This window comes from Corylus avellana, chromosome ca3 (genome assembly GCF_901000735.1).
Source record: "Corylus avellana chromosome ca3, CavTom2PMs-1.0".
NCBI lineage: Eukaryota > Viridiplantae > Streptophyta > Magnoliopsida > Fagales > Betulaceae > Corylus > Corylus avellana.
Window position 1 is genome coordinate 8,365,258 of NC_081543.1, and position 22,955 is coordinate 8,388,212.

Consider the following 22,955-nt stretch of genomic DNA (forward strand, 5'->3'; position numbering starts at 1 on the left):
AGGGCTGCGAAGTGAAGGGTGTGGCGGCCTTTTGTTAGGATTATATGATTGTTAAATAGTTGTCATTTCCAGTAGCCCCTTAACCCTAGGCCCTACAATAATAAATAAGGATGGATCAGTAGTGGAGGGCTGCGAAGTAAGGGGTATGGCGGCCGTTCCAACCTAAGCTAATTTGGATGATTTCAGGCCTTTTTCTTTGTGGGCTTGGGCTCTGGTGGTAGCCTAAAAAGAGCTAAATCATGTGGGTCTTCCCTTGGGTCCCAGTACTAGCCCAACGGAAATTAAATCTAGCGGGCCTTATCAAAACTCAGTTGAAGTTGAATTAATCAAAGCATTAAGTAATTCTAGGTGGTCTACTTGTGTCCCACTAAGCATTGTGGCTATTAAAATCACACTTTGACCAAAATTCAATAATGATTAATCACAAGTCCAATAGTAGTTTTAATAGTCACATCATTCTTAATGGGACACAAGTAGGACATAAGTAAGCCACCTAGAATTACTCGTTTGAACTACAAGCAATAAATTTTCAGAAATGTAAAGAGTGTAACCATGTGGTTGGCTTGGTAGGTGGTAAGAGTAGAAAATTAGGGAAGAGAGAAATCCACGTACAAGAAAGACCCCAGCATGCTTTGGGTTTTCTATAAAGAGAAGGAGCCAAAACCCAAAAGGGTGGTTAGTGGTTACAACTTGTAGGAATCAAAATTGAGTAATGATATTAGTATTTCTAGAGTTATTCAAAATATGATGTGACTTTTAAAATCACCAATAGATCAAAAGTCAATAAATCACATCTCAAATTCAACGGTAATTTTAAAAGTCACATCACATTTGAAATAACTGTAAGAAGACTTATAACATTACTCAAGACGAGTTTCAATAGCTAAGTCTCTATGAGAGTTTCCAGAGATGAGAGAGCACTTTTGTTTCTCTTGTCCCTATGCTGTTTCTCCCCTACCAAATTCTGATTTGTTTCCTTTGCTGTTGTCCACTTAAAAAAGGGAGGAAATCTGCCCCACCTCTCTATATTTTTTTTCCTTATTCACTTTTTCATGCAATTTGAAAGTCAGATTTATTGTGTTTTCCTCCCCTTCTCCACCCACGAGCCACCCATCCTCCCTCACTGGCCTCCTCCACCTCCAATGACGGTCTCTACTTTCGCACGTGCATGCACGTGTTGCTGCCACCCCAATCCGACTTTATTTTTGTCACGCGTAAGGTTAATTGATTCCTCGTTATTACTCCTCTGAATCTCTATAAATAGTACCCTTTCCTCGTTATTTCTCCTCTGAATATTTATAAATAGTACCCTCTTTTTATATATGGAGATTCACAAATTCAGTTGCAGACTCAAATGCGGTATTCCCTACACCTTCATCATCAGTTACCTATCTGTTTGGATATCGTGGTATTGCTCCGCTCAAGTAGCTCCCATCTAGGTAGTTCTAGACTTCTAGTGTTCTTTTTCTGTACAAGTTTTCAAGTTCGTACACTACAAGCATATCCACCTTTGGATTGCTGCTTTAAACAACATTTCATGGCGGCCTAATTCTTGACTAAAGAGCCAAATTTCAAATGGAGCAGGGCCATCCATTTTTTGAGATGGATGACGTATTTCTCCCCTTCCCTTTTCTCCTTTGTAATTTCTTAAAAAAATAGAAAGTCCAAACTGACCTCATAAACAACCGAATGAGCTGGTTTAGTACAGGGACAAAATTAGTAATTTGATTTTTGAGGGATTGGATTGTATTGAACTATTTTTAGCGGCCATAGCCTCAGCCACCTTCACTTTCAGAGCCTCTGGTGACTCCAGCAAATGCAGCCCCTCAAGTCTGAGCCATCTGCAGAAGCATGTCTCTTACCTTAACCTCATCTACCTGAGCCATCAGCCCTATAAAAGCTATTAACTATAAAGATCGGACATTATAGGACTGTGTCGTCTAGAAATGGCCCTAAACTCTATTGTGTTCAGAATTTAAAATATTACCGTATTCAGGGCGGAACTAGCAATCATAGTTTTCCCAAAGACAAAAGTACAAAATAAAAATTTGGGGGTTCCGCACCTGATTGTACTTATCTCTACCTGCAATCATGCAGTGCAGACACAACTATTTTGTAAGAAAAAAAGACTTCTGATCCCATAAATGGTGGCCATATTGTCATTGCCAAAGATTGCCTTAAGGGTAATAAATGTAAAACACTTTCAGACAAGAAACATATCCCAAAATTTACAAAATCATGTGACTAGTAGTTAACACTCGGGTCCCATATTGAGAAGATGGGAGTAACCCAACATAGAATGAGTGATTTATAAAGATAGTCATGAATGTTAAATTTCACATTGCCTAGTTACTAAGTGAAATTGAGCTTTATAAGGTATTTTAGAAAAATTCCAAATTGACTAATTTTTTTAGATTGATACCTAGTGTTTTTTCCTAGGTCGTTACAAATCGTATTACTCTTATATTAATTGGCACAAATGTACATAATAATCTGATGACAACCAGCCATCCTAACAGAAATCCAATTCCCAACGGAATCTTTCATAAACAAGACAGACAAGATCAACCAAACTTTAAGCAAGTTTCTCTCAGATCTAACTAAAACTGAAACACAGATTGTATACAAGTAAAAAACTAACATGCACAATTTTTGTATATAGTTCCTAGCATTTACCTTCAGCAATTATGGTTTCATCTGCAGGAGGTTCAGCAATCCAGTTTCTAACAGAATCATTCAAGTGTCTTCTTCTATCAGATGCAACGCAATAAAGGTTTTTTGGAGCATGCACAATCCAGAAAAACCTGATAGCAAAAGCAGCAGTTTCCTTGCAATAATGAGGTAACTTCATGCCAGAGAATAAAAAAACACTATAAAATATCATATTTTCCTCCGAGAAACAAGAAAATTTCTCAAAATAAAAGAAATCCCAGATCATTCAATCTCTCAGATTCATTCTATCTCACAATGAAAAATTACATGTTCTGCCTTCAGAGGTTGTTGTTGTTATGGGAATGAGTTGGCCCTTTCTATCTCTATTTCCTTGAAAAGAGATGTTCCCCTGCCCCTTAAACCACATAAGTTGGCTTATGTTTCAGACATTTTAAGTGTAGCAAAGACGACGACATATAACCAAAAAAGAAACCATTGTGTACGTCTGCTCCGTTGGTTGGTTTTACAGCAGGTGTTGTAGTAAAAAACTATAGCACATAAGTTGGATCCTTGAAAAAATCATGAAACAAGAGTGGTTGATTTCAACTAATTTTTTCATTCAATTCCTCTCAAAATGCCCCATTCTAATGAACCATTATTGACAAACACGGCATCATATCAAATGAATATTATAATTAAGACTGCTCTATAATTAAAGGGGGTAAAGAGACGAATACAAATGTCATCATGTTATTGTCTTTTTTGGTATTTATCCCTTATATGTAATAAAACAGATCTGTCTGACAAAGTAAAAACAAGGCACCAGTGGTCTAGCGGTAGAATACTACCCTGCCACAGTACAGACCCGGATTCAATTCCCCGGCCGGTGCGATAATGTTTTTTTCAATCTTGATTAGTTTCTAAGGTTTAGCAGAATGCACCACAAAAGAGAAAAAACAAAACGAGTCTTAAAGCATGATTACTGAGGGAGACATCTGTTACTAACACCATTCGAGGTGTACTCCACGAAATCCTCATGAGCTTGCAAAAGCAAGTGATGATCTTCCCATTCGTCACGGTAAGACTCAGGTCGAGCAAATAGGTTCTTGACACAAGAGTAAAACATTTCTTTTCTCCATTCTTCATCTCCAGGGCATCCACACTGAGAGGCAAGCCAATCATTGTACTCGAACTGCAAAGTGACACCCAAAATTCTTTTTGAGCATGACCAAATTATTATAAACAAATCAGAACAAGATAAATTTTAGTAAAAGGCCAAAAACATCTCTCCTTCTCCAACTTAGCTGGTCTCTTACCATGAATCAAGGTAAATTTTAGTAAATGCCAGATATCTGGTATGTTCTTTCATTGTGCCACTTCAGGACCATTTAGGAACGAGAATAACTTTTATAGGGACCTAGGCCCTCCAATGAGAAAATGACACGTCAGCATACAATACAACTATTGAAAAAACCGAAAACACTAGATTATTTGCAATTCTCTTCTACAATATCTTCAGTCAATCTCCCAAAAATTGTGAGTAGTTGTTCCTTAAAGAGTACATTAGGTGGAATCCAGCCCCTTGTTTCTCTCTTACTCAATATAGACCGTGAATTTTAGGGCTCCATTTTTTTTTCTCCCTATTTATTTCCTTCCTTTGGGCTGGTACATATGATTTGTAACGAGATAAGTTAAATTTTTTAAAATTTTGGTACTGTCGGTCCCAATTATTGTGTTTTTGGTCAAATTTGTGGTGTATTTTTGCGATTTTAATGTATTTAGGAAATTTTTTCAACAGATTTTGCACAAATTTAGAAATTTTTCCTTGGCAATAAGGGCCTGGATCCCACCAAACGTGCTCTTTAAGGAATAGCTACTTACATTTTTTGGGAGATTGGAAGTGCTTTAGTTTCTATAGCCAAGGAGAAACAAGCCTTAGGCAAGACTTTAATTGCAGAAGATGATTGTAAAAGAGAATAGCAAATAATCTACTGTTTTCATTTTTTCTTTTCTTTCAGTTTTTTGCATTTCACACCGATATATCATTTTTTCATTAGAGAGCACAAAAAGACTTGATTTGTTTCCGGTCATTATAAAACTTATTCTCTTTAACAACACATTGAAAATGAGCCATTAACCACCATACTTGATCATGTGAGCCCAGAAAACTAGGTAACAAACATCAAAATAGACCATGTTAGGCTCCTGGTTTGGGAAAATATATACCTGATAATCAACCAAGTTGTGAGTGTATCGCTTAGGCGTGCCAGAAACTTCGAGCGATGAGTAGAAAGCTTCAACATCTTCCATCATCTCTTGTTGTGATGGAAGCATCAGTCGGTTAGACAAGACACCAGCTATCCACTTGCTTTGTAATTCAAACATGCGGAAAGGGATAACCTGGCACCAACCCCATCAACTAATTACATCAAAATATATATCCAACCAAAACAAACAAGGGCATACTATATATGATAAGTAGGGATAAACCTTGCACGGTAAACCAACAAAGGAAAGCCATGGGGCCAAGACTGGTGGAAAAATGTGCTTGTACAGTGGCCCCACACGGTTGTCATCCACAGTCACATAGCCATCCGTTTCAAGAAAAGGAAAATCATACTTGTACCTTCAAAACAGAGAGGCTTTTGATTGTTAGAACCCAAAAACACAAAACATTCTTAGAGCCCACTCTCCCAGCCATTTTAACAAACATATCCAAAACATTTAATTATCATTCAGTGTCTCTCATCTTGGGTTTAAGCGCAAATTTTACATTCAATATGAAACTTTCTCCAAAGAGAATTTATGTCCTAGATGAAAAACTAAGGCCAAATAATGGAGTTTTCAGCGTACCCTGTGCAATGAAGAATGGCATCAGCAAGGATAAAGCTACCGTCTAGGAAATATACAGTACCATCTTCACAGACACTTTCTATCTGCGTCAAATTATAATTAAGATTAGCAGTTTAGATCAACTTTACCCAGAATCACAGCGAAATTACTTGAATAATTTGTCATAATAGCCACCCAATTGTCACCAACTTACCATAGGATGAAGCCACAGGTTATCATAGCCAGCCTGCTTTCCCAATGTTCCATCGACAAATGTTCTAGCAGCAATATGTACTTCTTTGGCAACAGCAGCTATCTCACGAGAAATATCAGCTCCACTTGCTGAACTCCCTATCAAAACTACAATCTGTCAAAAAGCATACTTGTTCACTATCCAAAAAAAAAAAAAAAAACGACATATCAGATAGAAACCTGGCACATACTTGATCTTGAAAAGGCTCTGGAACACGATAATTGTGGCTATGAATTTGCTTCCCAGGCCATTTATTAACGCCTGAAAATTTTAAAAATATAAAAAAATTAAAAAAAACTATCAAACCGATTGATCTGAGTAATTTACAAAACCCATTCGAGTACCCAAGAAACTAGTATTTAAATACCGGGAATTTCAGCAACGCGAGGCTCGGTGAAGTGGCCGTTACACACAACAACGGCGTCAAAAATCTCATCCACACCCGCTTCGTCGCTGCCACTCTTTCTTGATATTACTTTCCATTTCGAGTCCTCCACTAATCCCACATGCAATACCTCCGTCTCCAGCCGCACCAACTCAGCAATCCCAAACTCGCGCGCGAAGTCTTTGAGATACATGAGGACCTCTCGGTGACCCGGGAAGCGCCTCGGATCTCGGTCCGGGTCGTCCCGTGAGACGAACGGATAGTCCCGGAAGCCCATGCACTCGCGGGGGAGGTTCGTACGGAGGGACCGGTAGAGGCTCGAGTGGACCGTGGCCCGGATGGGGCCGAGCCCGAGAGGATCAGACTCCACCCTCGAGGTGTAGACCCAGGTGCCGCCCACCTGGTCGCCTTGCTCGAAGACCACCACGCTGAAACCCTCGCGACGGAGCTCTCGGGCCGTTACGAGACCGGCGGCGCCAGCTCCGATCACGGCCACGTGGCGGGACGCGAGTGACACGGGCAGTTGTCGCATTGTTGTCGAAGGTGTTCCTGCGATTGCCATTTTTCATCGTGATGGAAAGAAGAGTTCGCAAAATGAGTGTAAATAATTGACATCGATAAAAGGACAAAAACTTATAAGAGAAACATTTTATTTTCATTTTTCAATGCACAAAGGGAGAGGAAATTTTTGTCGTTTGTTTCTTGTGAGTGGCGGCTTTCTGACCGTTAATATGTTAATTTGTAGGTAGAATGTACGGTTCGGATGAGTACTGCGTCTCAGGCACGTAAGCTTGAGCAGGAAAAGATGGGGGCACAAGGTGGAATATCTTCACAGAATTAGCGCCTACCGCCTATGTACACTCATTATTATTCTTGGACCATACATAAGACAAAGTTGCTGTTAACGAGAGTTGAAAAAATATATTCAACCAGAGAGGGCCGTCGGAGGGGGAGAACCCCTCCGGCCCTCCTTCCCTCCCCCTCTTCTCTCCTCCCTCTTCTTCTATCGTCCTCTTTCTTTTTGTGAGTTGGCTTATTTATCTGATGCCTCTAACTCTTTGAGCCATTTTTTTCCTTTTCCTTTCTCTCCGTCTCTTTTCCTTCTTCTTTTTTTGCTCCAAGCTTTTGGATCGGCCATTCTTTACCCAATCTACTGGCCTTGCCAAATCCACATCATCGCTCGCCCTCCACCTATCCTCTTCGGCTTCATTCGGGTTCTTCGCATTCTGGCCATTTTCCCCCGGCAACCTTCCTCCCCGACGTGGTTTCTGTTTTGAGTTTCATGTTTCTTTGTTTTTATTTTCTTGTATTCTCTCTTTTTCTTGTTTTTTTGCTAGAGTTTGTGTTTGTTTCTTTCTGTTTTTGTTTTGTTGTTTATGCTTGTTTAGGTACTCTTTTGTGGGTGATGCTTATAGGGTTTCACTCAAACTTTTCCCTCCGTTTGAGTGCGCCGCGGATCTCCTTCACGCCTACTCCGCCACCCACTGTCCTATGTTAGGCCTTTTTCTCGCGCCTCCCACAGCGATGAGCTTCCAACGCCCCCTTCTGTTTTCGATTTCCAACGAGTGCGCGATCGGCTCTTCTTTCCGACTGCTGTCATTCTCTTAGTATGCTTTTTTATGTTGGTTATTTTCCTGTAATTTTGTATGGCGTTCCCTTTTTCTTTTCTTTTCTTTTTTCTTTCTGTCTTGTTTTGTTTCCCTGTATCGGTTTTGTTTTTGCTTGTAATAATGTTCAATCCTCTCTCGCGATTTGCCCGCCAGATGCCCTTCGGGATAGTTGACTTGGTCCAGACCTTTGAATTGTGAATGTGAACGTTATCCTGGCTTTCAAGTCGAGAATGATAAGTTTTAGCTTGGGGTTGTCTATCCTCAATGCTAAGGACTAAAAGCCGAGGAATAAGAGTTGTCTATACATTGGTTTGAGTCTGTTTGGCGCAGATCTACTATTTAATTTGAAAATTAGTCATAGGTTAACATATTTTGTATAAGTCTGGAATGTAATACATCATCTTTGACGCTTGTAACATTTGCTCTATGTTGTATGAGCTTTATGCCAATTTATCAATAAATGAGATTAAACTGTTTCAAAAGAGGGTTGGGGGTCTTGAATATATATACATTCAAGACCCCCAACCCCTTTCCTGAGCGATCCAAAAGGGTGGAAGGAGAATGATGGATTCTTCTTCCATTTTCCTTTTACTTTGTTTTTGTTTTAATTATATTTTGTTTAGATTTCAGCAGCGACGCCTAGCTTTCACCTCTTTGGCCATCTACTCCACCTTGCCGTTTGTTTTTCCTCCCTGATATTTTGGTTTTGTTGTTTTATCTAAGGGTTCTTAGATCGGCTGTTTTCGAAGTAGATCTACGTTTTCGTTGCCAGTCCAAGCTCTATACATGTCATTATACTTTCTTCGATGGTGCCAATGAGTAGTGTAGACAACAAGCGTTTTCCCTCCGATCCGTACACAATGATTGTGGTTCGAATGGGCCGGAGCGTGGATCGTGTGAATCTCACGCGCTTTTGTCTGAGATTGTCGCTGTTGTTTGGGGTTTTTTGTTTTTTTGTTTATTTATGTTGTTTTGACTTTTGAGTTGAGGACAAATAATTTTCAGTGTGAGGACTTATCTCTCACGGTCGGTTAAATAAAACTTTTGTAGTAAGGATATGATCTACCCATGTCTTATATCTAGTCTGCCAGGACATGAATACAATTTGATTGTTAGATTTTTCAATGTATCTACGACTCTGTAATCACATAACTTTTGCCTATATTTTTAGGAGTTTTATGCCATGTGATGTAAGAGATATATGTTCTGAATCTTTTATGGAATGAGAAGAGATTTACCTATTAAAAAAAAAATATTCAAGACCACCTATTTATTTATTTTTATATTTTATTTATAAAATTAAAAAAAAAATCATATTTAACTCTTACATTAAGGTCTCGTTTGGTTCGCGGAATGTCTAGTCCATTGGAAAAGGATTAACTACTACTAGGAATAGAAGAGTGTGAAGTAGATTAGCTATTCGTATTCCTTTGTTTGGTTATAACGCTGGAATAGACTAGCTAATCATATTCTTTTTTTTTTTTTTTTTTTTTTTGAGGAAACTAATCATATTCCTTTGTTTGGTACAATGCAATATGTTAGTAAATTGAATCATATTGTAATCAAATTTCTTAAAATACCCTTATAATACAAATACAATTTATATTATTAAGGACTTTCATTCTATTTTTTTTTTTTAGACATAAACAACTTTACCATAATTTCTTTTTCTTTTTTGTTTTTAATTATGTTAGGTATGTGAAGCTTTTTTTTTTTTTTGTTTTTTTTTTTTTGCAATTATGCTACAAAATTATTTATATATAAAAATATATAGTTGGAGAAAACATAATCAAACTCAATCTTGAAATAAAATAAAAAAAATTGTTGGAGAATGTACAGAGAATCAAAAGAAATAAAAAAACAGATTATATATTTGTATTTTATAAAAACCTTGCAGATTCTGTTTTTCCGTCAAAGAAAAAAAAAACTGAGAAAAATGAGAGACGAAGAAACAGAATTAAAAAAAAAAAAAAAATAGAGAAACGGAGAGAAAAAAATCAGAGAGAAACGGTACAGAGAATGGAGATGGCATAGAGAAAAAAAAAATCGTTTGCACTTGCAGAAAAATTGTACCAGAAGAATCAGAGAGAAAATAGAAAAAGAGATAAAAAAAGAGAGAGAACGAAATATAGAGACGAAGAAAAGAGAAACGGAGATATATATATATAGAGAGAGAGAGAGAGAGAGAGAGAAATATAGAAGAATCAAAGAGAGAGAGAACGAAATTTAATCACACAAGTGGGGTTTTTTGCGGCAATTTACACAATTAATTTAATCCCACATGAAAGGATTAGCTAAGCCACTCATTTTTAAGTGGCTTAGCTAACCCTGTGTGTATGAGATTAGTAGTTCCATGGGAATAGACTATTCTCAAGAATAGAGTGTTACCAAACAAAGGACTAGCTATACCTAGTGTTAGCTAGTCGAATTCAAGGGTCTATTCCGCAAACCAAATGAGGCCTAAGTCTTTAAGAATAACTTCTATAAAGTCTTGATACAAACTAAGACTTTTGTGCCCTCCAATAAGAAAGTGACACATCAACTTATAAGAAAAAAAAACCAAATACAACTAAAAAAACTCGATCTAATCTCTAAAATCCTTCAAGTTCGACAATTTCACCTTCTATTGAAAAACCACCGCAACCATAGCCCATCGGCACCGCCTGGCCCGCCGCTGCCACACCACCGTTGCTACTACCCCACCTGTAATCTATATCTCTTCGGCCTTGATTTTTGTTTCTTTCGACTGATTGGGTGAACTTTTTTTTGTCCAGTGTCCACAATCTCCTAAATTTTTTTTCGAGCCCCTGTTTTGTCCATATGAACTCTTTAAATTAAGTTTTTGATATACCCATCAAAACCAAACAATCCATTCTAGCAACTATATGCAGGAATCAGTCCTAGCCACCACAATAGAGAAATTAAGGTGGTGTCTGGTAAATAATACCAAATCGTATCATACTATTTATCTAATTTTTCAAAAAAAATAACATTAAAATATTTTCACTTTTTATATCACATTATTTACTTTTTACTATTATTTAAATAAAAAAATTACTATAAAACAAATTTTTTTTTACCTTTTAATACTATTTTTTTAATTTTTCTATATTAATTATTCCACTCATTTTTTTTCTCACCAAATATAAAGAGTATATTGTAAAGTTTACGTTGTTTACCAAACAAGGCCTAAATATATTACCAAATTATTTATAAAATTTATGTGACATGACAAAATGAAAGTCTTGTGGAGGCCGCATTAAAAGTTTGTTTGATAAACGATTTTGTTTTGGTTTTGGTTTAATACTGTAACAAAAATTTATTGATGTGAAAGTAAGAATTTTTTTTAAAAAAAAAAAAAAGTGAAAAAATAAGAATATTTAGTATAAATACTGTAGCAAAAAATTGATTGATGTGAAAAAAAAGTAAGAAAGTTTTTTTTAAAAAAAAAAAGGTGAAAAAATAAGAATATTTAGTATGAAAAAATTTTATTTTATAATAAATTTTTATTTAAATAATAATAAAAAATAAGTGATATGGTGTAAAAGGTAAAATGATATTAAAAAATTAAATTAAAAAAAAATGAGATAAATAGTGTAGTGCCAAAATCGGGAAAATCGTTTATCCATCGGAGAAAAGTACTGAAAGGATCAAAGACTCCAATGAAGAATAAATTTTTGATGGGGATTGAAGGAAGGGAAAGAAAAGAAAGGATGGCCTACAGCCTATACAAAACTGTCATTCACGCCACCATTCAATGACTAGTCCACCCCTGGACTGGTGAGCACTAGGTAGGTCAGTTGTTTTTTTAACGGGCAAATACATAGGCCTCTGGTAGCCGTAGATTAGGTGGTGTCTGTACCATTTGTAACCGTAGACTAGGTTCAGGCCGGTTAGACCGCGAGTGAGGCGCTTGCTTAGAGCCTCTAGAATAATAAGGCCAAAATTTTTTTTAAAAAAAGAAAATTACCCAAAAAAGTTTTTTAATAACCTTTTTTTTTTTTTTTAAATTAGGCCTAAATTTTTTTTCTCATAAAAACTTAAAGCCTCTAATCATGATAAGTAAATAATTTAAAAAATGCCCCAATTTATTAAGGCTCATGGTAAAATAAGACCAATTAATCCAGAAAAACAAATATCCTTATACTTAAAAAGAGCTTATCTATGCATCCGAAATTATTTGATATTGAATGATCATTTTAACCCTACCTAACCATATACTTTCTTTCCTTTATTTTTTTTTCTCTCTTTTCTTCTCCATTGTCGACAACCTCCCCTCTTATCTTCTTTTTTCTCTTTCCTTAGTTTCACTCAAAACAAAATGTGATGGAGAGATATAAATTGAGAGAGAGACAATGCGAAAGAGAGAAACATGGGTATCAAAGAGGTAAGGATTCATAAAAAAATAATAATAATAATAATAATTTTTTTTTTTTTTTTTTTTGTGATGTTTATTTCTGTGCTTGATTTTTTTTATGAGTTTTGTATGTCTTTTTGTCAAATTTTTTTGGTGGGTTTTGTTTGAAACAGGTGTATCAAAGAGGTAACGATTCATTAAAAAATAAAATTTTATTTTTTTATTGTTGTGTTTATTTTGTAAGGATTAATAAAAATGAGAACTCTAAATATAATAATAATATCAAAATAAATATTATTTAATTAATATATAAATATTAAAAAAATAAGGCCCCATTTAAAAGTTTCGCCTAAGGCCCCAGAACACATTTAGCGGGCCCTGACAAGGTGGTGTTTACAAACACCACTATTCCACTAAATATTATTTCACATTTTTTTCGAAAAAAAAGAAAGAAAAATCAACAAACATTCTCACTTTTTATATTACATCATTTACTTATTACTACTATTCAAATAAAAGAATTATTACAAAACAATTTTTTTTCACTTTTTAATACTAGTTTTTCACTTTTTTTATACCAATCATTATTATTATTATTTTAAAATTTAAAATAAATGAATAGTGCCGTTGCCATGTTGTTTAATAAACAAGGCCTTAATTACTATACCATCCAGTGATCCCTATTAAATTTTTGAAGAAACTTCATTTTAGATTTTGAACTCACACGTTTTGAAAAAATTCTTCTAAATTTTATAAACTCTCAATTTCACGATATGAACTTTCAATTTAATGCAATGTACTCTCGTCCGGCAGTTTTTAAACGTGAAAAATGATAAAATAATCGATGTACCCCTGACCTTTTTTTTTAAAAAAAAAAATTCAAATTAAAAATTTTAAAAAATAAAGTTATTATAAAAAAAAAATCACAAGTTGACCCCTTTTTTCTTCATTTTTAAAAATTATTTTAATTTAAAAAAAAAAACGAAAATTAAAGAGTAATTTAGTATTTTTAAGAATTTCTGTTATGATTTAATGACAAAAATTGACAGAATTGGGTAAATTGCATCAAATTGAAAATTTGATTAATGAAATTGAGAGTTTTTAAAATTTGAAGTGTTTTTTCAAAATACGTGATAGTTCAAAAGTCTTATGGAACGTTTCCCCTAAATTTTTCATCTTCTTCGAAATATGTCAAAACCAGTCCAAATGGTGCTCAAAAAAAAAAAAAAAAAACCAATATATAACCAACGAGTAATGCTAAGGACCATCTTTTTATCTTATTAAAGTTAATGTGACTTTTAAAATCAGTGAATCACTATTAAATTTTAGATAAATGATACTTAAATTTTGATCTAATGGTAATTTTAAAAATCATATTAACTTTAAGAAGATAAAAAAATAATAAAAAATATGGTTCATAACATTACTCTTCAGTCAAATGGATGACCGCGCCAAGAAAAGAAATCCCAAAAAGAAAAGAAACCAAATGATGACCGCACCATGAAAAAGGAAACAAAACAAATCCCAAAAAGAAAAGAAGAAAAAAAAAAAAAAATTGATGGCACCAGCTAGCCAGCCTAGCAGCATGCCCTACTCTCAAGGAAAATTTGTACTGTTTTCACCAAGAAGTGGTAAAAAGTGGGCATGGTATTGGGTCCAATGTTATAGAGGGGTGGGGGCATTGGCAGGAATTGGCAAAGTGGGACACGTTAACAACAAGATCCAACCCATTTTGTGTAGTGAATTAAAGTTGCAAAAAGATTTGATATAACCTACAAGTAGATTAACTGGTATAGCTTCGTGCTCTATGCTTTAATAAATGATCCCCAACTATAATTACTGGTAAGTACAGTAATTCCAATAACTTGTTGCCCAGTGAGTTGACTGCTTTTTCCCCCTCTCTCTTTCTTTCTCAGAAAGAATAACCTCCCTTTTACACATGTACCTTGCTCCCTGCTTTCTTCATTCTGTTCGTTACGGGAAGAAATGGTGAACTCAAGTTACATTATTTGAGATTTGAGATTTGAGATTTGAAATTTATATGACATAATTTATTGGTTTTCAGGATGGTGCAAGTAGTTCAATATTTCCTCACTGGCTCCAGATTCTACTGGGAGAGAAGTTCTTCAACCCATGCATAACTCACGAGTTTGCAAAGAAGAATGAGAAGAACATCTTTTGCATGGAATGTTGCATCAGCATATGCCCCCATTGCTTACCTTCTCACCACCCTCACCCTCTCTTACAGGTCCCACTCTCAAACCGATTCATAGAAGAAGAAAGAATGCATAATTTGCATAACCTTGGATTCAGATTATTCATTGGTTTTTCTTTTCTTCTTTTTTAATGTTTGTTTGGCATGTTTAGATAAGAAGGTATGTTTATCATGATGTTATGAGATTGAGAGATGCTCAACAAGTGATGAATTGTTCCCTTGTTCAAGTAAGTATAATCTTCTAAGCATTCTTGAATTTTTACACATTTTGATAGTACCTTTTGAAGTTTAAAAATTTTCACTGAAAGACTATCAAACTTTCAATTTCTTTTCATTACTATCTTTCGTTAGAATATTCTATTAAATTTTGTCAAAATTTTCAAAAGATCCATGATTTTTTTATTAAAAAAATTTATTCTCTGTTAGTGCGATCGATCGCACTTATTAACAATGCTTGATCGCGCTTGATCGCAGTTACAGAAACTCAAAAATACTTTGAGTTCCTGATAATTCAGGTGTAATTCTTGACAAAATTTAATAAAAGTCTTAAGAGAAGGAAATAATTAAAAGAAATTGAATTGAAAGTTTATAAACCTTAGAAGAGTATTGTCCAAACCAGTCTAAAGTTTTTCCTTAATTAAATTTCCTAGGCCTTCTCTTTTAATTAATCTTGCATTGAAATTTTAGGTATATTGGTGGTTAATTATCTGTGTGTTTAATTGTACAGCCATACACAACAAACAGCGCAAAAGTGGTATTTTTGAACCAAAGGCCAATGTCCCACGGCTCCTTGAGATGCTCAGGCAGGGTTTGTGTTAAATGTGACCGTTTTCTCCAAGACCCATTCCTCTATTGTTCTCTCTCCTGCAAGGTCCATTTTCCCACTTATATTTTTCACCATTTTATTTATCTGGGTCGCTCTTATTTTCACCAAAATTTACCTCATCCATGTTAATTACTGCAGGTTCATCACCAACTAGAGACCGCCAACAGTGGTGGAAACTGTGAGTTACCGATATTACCAGAAAAACCGAGAAGTAAGAGCCTTTCAGAGATCGAAGAAGATGATCATGATCATGACCAAACGACTCGTGACTCGGTCCTCGACTCTAACTCGGGTTCAGCGAGTGCACGCGCAATGAGAGACAAAACAGTAGCTTGTAGTACTGTCACAAAAGAGTTCGCGAAAATGAAACGCGGTAGCTTAAACTCAGTGCCTCGGGGTTCTTACCGGCTTAGATGCTCGCCGGAGTCGGAGATTGCCCTGGCTTTGAACCGGAGAAAGGGTGTGCCTCACCGTTCACCGTTGAATTGAATGCGAAGGAAGAATGGGAAGGGAACATGTTTGGTATTTTGTTGCTTCTCCTACTGTTTTCAGGAATTTTACATGTTTGGTATTTGGGATTCAGTCCCAATATATGATATTATATATATTTTTAGGGAAAAATCATATTTGGTGATTTTTGGATTTAGTTTTTGAGTTTTTAATTTTAAGAATGCAGTAATTAAGTTTTGCCCAAGTTTAAAATTTGATCATTTGATCACTTTTTCTTTTTTTATTCAAAAAGGCGGAAATGGGTGACTAATGTAATTTTTTCCTTTGGGCGTGACCATTGGAGTTTTCACCCGTTGTGAAATGTTTGATTTGAGCTATAACTACTGCCTAGAAAGTTAGTAGTTTTTCATCAAAAAAAAAAATATGAGGATTACAAAAAGTTCACATTTACAAAACCTTTGAAGTTGACCCTCTCTTGCATAACACAATCGACTTACTTGACTTCTACTACAGTAGCCATGTCCATAACGTCTGGAACAATTATTTTACTTGATCTCTCTTACCATAACTTCGATAGGCTTCAGTTGTTGTGATTTATAACAAAAATCCTAAGATATAAATAATTGAAAGGACAAAAACATATAGATTCTCTCTCTTAGTATACGAAGGAATAACCTCATATTTTTTCTCTGAAAAATATTGCCTCAAATTCTTATAAAATTTGTATTCCAAAGGCCTTTAAATAGACGGAGAAACTAGTCTTAAAATCATAAAGTTGGTTCCATAAAACATATAGATTTTTTGACTTGTATTTACGGCCCTTTTTGACCCACTAAACATTGGAATTAGAAAATTTTCATGAAAAACAAAGTTGTAGCATTTTGAGTCAACTTTCCAACGCCATCAACTTTGCTTCAATTGGAACTCAAAAGTCAAAAATTATAAAGATTTTAGTCCGACTAGGTCAATATTGATAATATACACAAACTTAATAAACATACCGTGGATCAACTTTTTCACCAACTTAACCCTAATCTAAATATGTTTTGACCTCACATAAGAGATTGACTTGATGGGATATGTGGTGAAATGGGTTTGACTCAACTTTAAGCGAAAGTTGTTTAAGTAGGTGAGTTTGGGTTCTTGAAGATGGGAGTGTATTCTTAAGGAAGGGGATCGTTGATTGCTTTCGGAGAATTCGCACGAACAGTAAAAGGACTTACAAACCACATCAGTTAACTGCTTAATCAACTATCCCACAGGGAGAAAGACAAGATTCTATTACAAAGAAGCGTATACAAGAAGAAGTCTACAACAATGAGGTAACTTCATGCCTGAGAATCAAAAACACTAAAAAAAATATCATATTTTCCTTGAAGAAACAAGAAAATTCCTCAAAATGTAACTGACCCATTAGATTTTGGGCTTCAAGGCCAATGTCAGGCCCACAAAAAGTACCATTAGAGTAGGAGTCTTAAATCTAGGTCCAATTATAACTTCTTGAAGAATCTAACACAACAATCCTACTCCAAGACTAATTGAAGTAGGATCCCATATTTAATTCAAACTTTCAGCACTCCCACATCAAGTTGAAAAATGAGACCTAGTTCAAGTCTAGCTCTATTTCTCATCCTATAAATAGCCTCTTACATCATATATAAATTTCCGATTCAAATCTTGTGTATTAAGGCTTACACTATTCTCCAAGAAATTAACTTAGGCATCGGAGTTTTCCTATCAGACCTTTCTAAAGACGATGACGTTTAACAAAAAAACTGGTGTGTATATCTGGACTGGTGATTGGTTTTACAGCAAATGTGATGTAGTAAAAAAAAAAAAAAATGATTAGTGTCAATATTTTTTTCATATTATCTTACAAATTAATCATTAAATTTTGGACTTATGTGGACTCTACATAAATCAATGGTGGACCATTTAAATCTAATAGTTAATCTATTAAATTTATAATAGAATATTGAAAAAAAATATATATATTGATAACAATCATTTCTTAGTAAAAAAACTATAGCACATACGCAAAATCCTTGAAAAATCATGAAACAAGAGTGGTTGATTTCAACTAATTTTTTCATTCAATTCTCTCAAAATGCCCCCATTCAAATGAACCGTTATTGATGAACAAGGCATCATATTAAAGGAATATTATAATTAAGATTACTCTATAATTAAAGTGGGTAAAGAGAGTATTGCAAATGTCATGATGTTATTGCTTCCATACAATAAAACAAAACTCTAAGACAAAGACACTACAAGGCACCAGTGGTCTAGTGGTAGAATAGTACCCTGCCACGGTACAGACCCGGGTTCGATTCCCGGCTGGTGCACTCATTTTTTTTTTTCTTCCCTCGGTTCCTTCTCACCTCATTCAATAGTACTAGTGTGTAAGCTGCATAAGTAACAAATAAAGACATGGTCATTAAATAGCCAAATTTGAGCATTTTCTAAGAACTTTCAATCTTGAAGTTCCTAAGGTTAGAAGAATGCACCCCTCTCTCTCATTTTTCTTTTTAAATTACATTATTTATTCAGAAGAATAAGTAGAAGAGAATAATAATAACTCGAGAAAAAAAAAAGAAAAAAAAGGAAAGTCTTAAAGCTTGATTACTGAGGGAGACATCTAACACTAAACACGATTTGAGGTGTACTCCATGAAATCCTCATGAGCTTGCAAAAGCCATTGATGATCTTCCCATTCGTCACGGTAAGACTCCGGTCGAGCATATCTGTTCTTGCTACTTGAGTAAAACATTTCTTTTCTCCATTCTTTATCTGCAGGGCATCCACACTGAGAGGCAAGCCAATTATTGTACTCGAACTGCAAAGTGACACCCAAAATTGTTTTCAACTAATTAGCTTTTCTCTTACCATGAATCAAGGTAAATTTTAGTAAACGCCTTTCATTGTGCCAGTGTGGGACTATTTAACAATGAGAATAACTTCTATAGAGACTTGGGCCTTCTAATGAAAGAATGACACATCAGCATAAAATACAAAAATTGAAAAAAAAAGAACAAGAACACTAGATTATTTACTATTCTTTTCTACAATCGACTTCCGCAAATCTCCCAAAAATTGTGAGTAGTTGTTCCTTAAAGAGTACGTTCTCACTTGATATAGACTGAGAATCCTAGAGCTCCATTTTCTTCTCCCTATTTCATCAAATTTCAAGGGTTTTCACTCCATCTTCTTCCAAAATTTCCTCTGGGTTTCTCTATCTGCAACACCCAAAAGTAATATTCGAACTTGCTCTTTAAGCAATAGCTACTTACAATTTTTGGGAGATTGGAAGTGCTTTAGTTTCTATAGCCAAGGAGAAACAAACATTAGGCAGGACTTTAATTGCAGATAATGATTGTAGAAGAAAATAGCAAATAAGCTAGTGTTTCCTTCTTATTTTCTTTTGGTTTTTGCATTTCACACCGATATATCATTTTTTCATTAGAGGGCACAAAAAGACTTGATTTGTTTACCGTCATTATAAAATTTATTCTCTTAACAACACATTGAAAATGAGCCATTAGCCACCATACTTGATCATGTGCGCCCAAAAAACTAGGTAACAAACATCAAAATAGACCATGTTACTATGTTAGGTTCCTGGTTTGGGAAAATATATACCTGATAATCACCCATCTTGTGAGTGTATCGCTTAGGCGTGCCAGAAACTTCGAGCGATGAGTAGAAAGCTTCAACATCTTCCATAATCTCTTGTTGTGATGGAAGCATCAGTCGATCAGACAAGACACCAGCTATCCACTTGCTTTGTAATTCAAACATGGGAAAAGGGATAACCTAGCATCAAAATTAACTAATTAATTAGATCAAAATATATATATCCAACCAAAACAAAATATGGTAAGTAGGGATAAACCTTCCACGGTAAACCAACAAAGGAAAGCCATGGGGCCAAGACTGGTGGAAAAATGTGCTTGTACAGTGGCCCTACACGGTTGTCATCCACAGTCACAAAGCCATCCATTTCAAGAAAAGGAAAATCGTACTTGTACCTTCATAACAGAGAGGCTTTTGATTGTTAGAACCCAAAAACACAAAACATTCTTAGAACCCACTCTCCCAAGCATTTTAACAAACATACCCACAACTTTTAATTCATCTTGGGTTCAATCGCAAATTTTACATTCAATATGAAACTTTCTGCAAAGAGAATTCATGTCCTAGATGAAAAGCTAAGGCCAATTAATGGAGTTTGCAGCATACCCTGTGCAGTGAAGAATGACATCAGCAAGGACAAAGTTACCGTCTAGGAAATATACAGTACCATCTTCATGGACACTTTCTATCTGCAACAATTTACCCAGAATCACAGTGAAATTACTTGATCATAAATTGTGATAATAGCCACCCAATTGTCACGATGGGAAATGACTTTTACCATAGGATGAAGCCACAGGTTATCATAGCCAGCCTGCTTTCCCAATGTTCCATCGACAAATGTTCTAGCAGCAATATGTACTTCTTTGGCAGCACTAGCTATGTCACGAGAAATATCAACACCACTTGCTGAACTCCCTATCAACACTACAATCTGTCAAAAAGCAAACTTTAAATACCCAAAAAAGAAATAATAATAATAATAACGACAAATCAGATAGAAACCTGGCACATACTTGATCTCTAAAAGGCTCTGGAACACGATAATTGTGGCTATGAATTTGCTTCCCAGGCCATTTACCAATGCCTGAAAATAAATTAAAATAAATTAATAATAATCATCAAAACCCATTCATGTACCCATGAAACAAATAAATACCGGGAATTTCAGCGACACGAGGCTCGGTGAAGTGGCCGTTACACACAACAACGGCGTCAAAAATCTCATCCACACCCGCTTCGTCGCTGCCACTCTTTCTTGATATCACTTTCCATTTCGAGCCATCCACTAATCCCACGCGCACAACCTCCGTCTTCAGTCGCACCAACTCAGCAATCCCAAACTCGCTCGCGAAGTCTTTGAGATACATGAGGACCTCTCGGTGACCCGGGAAGCGCCTCGGATCTCTGTCCGGGTCGTCCCGTGAGACGAACGGGTAGTCCCGGAAGCCCATGCACTCGCGGGGGAGGTTCGTGCGAAGGGACCGGTAGAGGCTCGTGTGGACCGTGGCCCGGATGGGGCGGAGCCCGCTCGGGTCGGACTCGACCGTCGGGGTGTAGACCCAGGTGCCGCCCACCTGGTCGCCTTGCTCAAAGACCACCACGCTGAGACCCTCGCGCCGGAGCTCTCGGGCCGTTACGAGACCGGCGGCGCCAGCTCCGATCACGGCCACGTGGCGGGACGCGAGTGACATGGGCAGTTGTCGTATTGTTGTCGAAGGTGTTCCTGCGATTCCCATTTCTCATTGTGATGGAAAGAAGAGCTCGCAATATGAATGTAAATAATTGCACTTACTTGGATAAAGGGACAAAAACTTACGCTCCGTCCACTTCCACTTAAAATAGTTTCATAATTTTTGTATTTTACGGTATTTATTTCGATATAAAATAATGGTAAACAAAAAATATATTATTTTTTACCAAAAATTATTCTTTAATTTTTAGAAAATAGTTTACGGTTTCAAACTTAAGTTCCGTCTACTTCGACGTAAAATAGTTTTCAGAAAATGATTTTTGCATTTTACGATGTTTACTTCGATGTAAAATAGTAGTCAACGAAAAATACTTTTATTTTGACCGAAAATTATTCTTTAATTTTCAGAAAATAGTTTACAATTTTAAAAACCGTAAACTATTTTTCGATTGTGAACATCTCATTCTTAAATTAACGGACCTTGCCAAGACTCGCCAAGAATCTCGCCGAGACTTGCTCGGGACTCACCCGGGACCTGACCAAGATCCACCTGAGACCTGACCGGGACCTGCTCAGGACTCGCTCGGGACCCACCCGGGACCCTGTCGGGACCTACCTGGGACTTGACCGGGACCTCGCCGAGACTTAACTGGGACTTGCCCGGGACTTGATTGGGATCCGCTCGGGACTTAACTAGACCTACCCGAGACTTATCCAGGACCTGATAGGGACCCGCCTGGGACTTGACCGGGACCTGCTCGGGAGGTTCCGGTCAAGTTTCGGGCGGGTCTCGATCAAATTCCGGGCGGGTCCCAATCAAGTCCTAGGCGAGTCCCGGTGGGGTCCCAGGCAGGTGTCGGCGGGGTCTCGGCCAAGTCCCAAGCGGGTTCCTGTCAAGTTCCGGATAGGTTCCAGCGAGGTCCCAAACAAGTCCCGTCAGGATCCTGGGCAGGTTCCGGCGAAGTCTCAAACAAGTCTTGTTGGGGACCTTATATTAAAAAATATATTAAAAAATATTATTTTCTATGCACACAATAAACATTGTAAAACATTTTCAGGAAAAATGACTTTCCTGAAAATATTTTTCGACAAAAACTATTTTATGTCGAAGTAAACGGAGCAATTTCTCATTTTTCTATGCACATAGAGGAAATTTTTGTCGTTTGTTTCTGGTGACTGGCGGCTTTCTTAGCGTTAATTTGTGGGGATAATATACGGTCCAGATGAGTACTACGTATTAGGCGCCTAGGCTTGAGCAGGAAAAGATGATGGGCACAACAAGGATCTTCACAGATTTATTCTTGGACCAGATATATAAAACAATGTTGCTGTTAACTACTGAATTTATATATATATAATACATAGGGACGGAGCAAGACATTTTAACGGGAAGAGGCCAGGCAGAAAGGATCAGTTTTCTTTTAAATTGGTTTAATTTTTTTTTTTAAACTTATTTTATAAAATTGACATGCTTCATTTATATATATATATATATATATATATATAACAAAATGTCATTTTTATAGACTGAATTAGAGGAAATTTTTGTCCTTATAAAATAGGTTGGAGAAAATTCCTCCAACTCAATTTGGAAGAAAATTCTGTTTATTTCCTTCAGCCTAAAATGACATGTGTCACTTTTCAAGTGAGAAATATATGTTTTTTAAATAGGATGTGAGAACTTTCAAAAAAAAAAAAATAATAAATAGGATGTGAGATGCACATGTTTTTTGAAAAAAAAAATGGTTAAATACTAAATTAGTCCCTGGGGTTTTATGGCTTTATTTTTTTCTCCATTGGGGTTTTATTTTTATCACAGGAGGTCCCAGTGGTTTTGATAATAAACCAAGTTAGTCCTCCGTCAGTTGACCGTTTGTTAACTTAACAGAATTCCACGTGGACCAATCAAACGTTGACACGTGGCACCTCTTAATTTTTTTTAATTAAAAAAAAAGTATTTTCTAAAAAAAAAAAAAAAAAATTGGGGGGTGGCCTTGGCCATTTGGGGGTGGCTCTTTGGCCATAGGGCTGAGCAGATTCACCGAGTTC

General features: G+C 36.1%; 3 protein-coding genes and 1 non-coding gene across 5 annotated transcripts; 2 read left to right on the plus strand and 2 right to left on the minus strand.

The window, feature by feature from the left end:
- Positions 1–3,384: 3,384 nt before the first annotated feature.
- On the minus strand, positions 3,385–6,727 carry LOC132173700 (flavin-containing monooxygenase FMO GS-OX-like 3). Of its 2 annotated transcripts, none has more exons than XM_059585274.1 (7): positions 6,105–6,727; positions 5,928–5,998; positions 5,699–5,851; positions 5,506–5,588; positions 5,143–5,278; positions 4,879–5,052; positions 3,385–3,844 (listed from the first exon to the last, which is right to left on the minus strand). In XM_059585274.1, the coding sequence occupies exons 1-7, from the start codon at positions 6,682–6,684 to the stop codon at positions 3,632–3,634; spliced, it is 1,410 nt and encodes a 469-aa protein (XP_059441257.1). In that variant the 5' UTR covers positions 6,685–6,727; the 3' UTR covers positions 3,385–3,631. The 2 variants fall into 2 exon arrangements, with proteins under 2 accessions (XP_059441257.1, XP_059441258.1); XM_059585275.1 differs by having other exon boundaries at positions 3,747–3,866.
- A 5,377-nt stretch (positions 6,728–12,104) lies between these two features.
- LOC132174032 (protein RGF1 INDUCIBLE TRANSCRIPTION FACTOR 1-like) lies at positions 12,105–15,619 on the plus strand. Its single transcript, XM_059585745.1, has 5 exons — positions 12,105–12,119; positions 14,155–14,337; positions 14,457–14,531; positions 15,032–15,175; positions 15,269–15,619. Exons 1-5 carry the CDS (start codon positions 12,105–12,107, stop codon positions 15,617–15,619), a joined length of 768 nt encoding a protein of 255 aa, XP_059441728.1.
- Positions 15,620–17,854: 2,235 nt separating this feature from the next.
- Positions 17,855–17,925, plus strand: TRNAG-GCC (transfer RNA glycine (anticodon GCC)). Its single transcript has one exon. It is a non-coding gene; the product is annotated as a tRNA-Gly (tRNA).
- Positions 17,926–17,950: 25 nt separating this feature from the next.
- Positions 17,951–20,995, minus strand: LOC132173701 (flavin-containing monooxygenase FMO GS-OX-like 3). The gene is made up of 7 exons (XM_059585276.1): positions 20,373–20,995; positions 20,230–20,300; positions 19,995–20,147; positions 19,820–19,902; positions 19,473–19,608; positions 19,220–19,393; positions 17,951–18,416 (listed from the first exon to the last, which is right to left on the minus strand). Exons 1-7 carry the CDS (start codon positions 20,950–20,952, stop codon positions 18,225–18,227), a joined length of 1,389 nt encoding a protein of 462 aa, XP_059441259.1. The 5' UTR covers positions 20,953–20,995; the 3' UTR covers positions 17,951–18,224.
- Positions 20,996–22,955: the final 1,960 nt, after the last annotated feature.

Coding starts and splice junctions, on each gene's coding strand:
- LOC132173700 (XM_059585274.1), bottom strand. CDS start 6,684: ATGGCAATCGCAGGAACACCTTCGACAACAATGCGACAACTGCCCGTG. Junction 5,999..6,104: donor TCGCGTTGCTGAAATTCCCG/GTATTTAAATAC, acceptor TAAAATTTTCAG/GCGTTAATAAATGGCCTGGG. Junction 5,589..5,698: donor ACCTGTGGCTTCATCCTATG/GTAAGTTGGTGA, acceptor AATTTGACGCAG/ATAGAAAGTGTCTGTGAAGA.
- LOC132174032 (XM_059585745.1), top strand. Junction 14,532..15,031: donor TGAATTGTTCCCTTGTTCAA/GTAAGTATAATC, acceptor TTAATTGTACAG/CCATACACAACAAACAGCGC. Junction 15,176..15,268: donor ATTGTTCTCTCTCCTGCAAG/GTCCATTTTCCC, acceptor TAATTACTGCAG/GTTCATCACCAACTAGAGAC.
- LOC132173701 (XM_059585276.1), bottom strand. CDS start 20,952: ATGGGAATCGCAGGAACACCTTCGACAACAATACGACAACTGCCCATG. Junction 19,903..19,994: donor ACCTGTGGCTTCATCCTATG/GTAAAAGTCATT, acceptor AAATTGTTGCAG/ATAGAAAGTGTCCATGAAGA. Junction 18,417..19,219: donor ACAAGATGGGTGATTATCAG/GTATATATTTTC, acceptor GTCACTTTGCAG/TTCGAGTACAATAATTGGCT.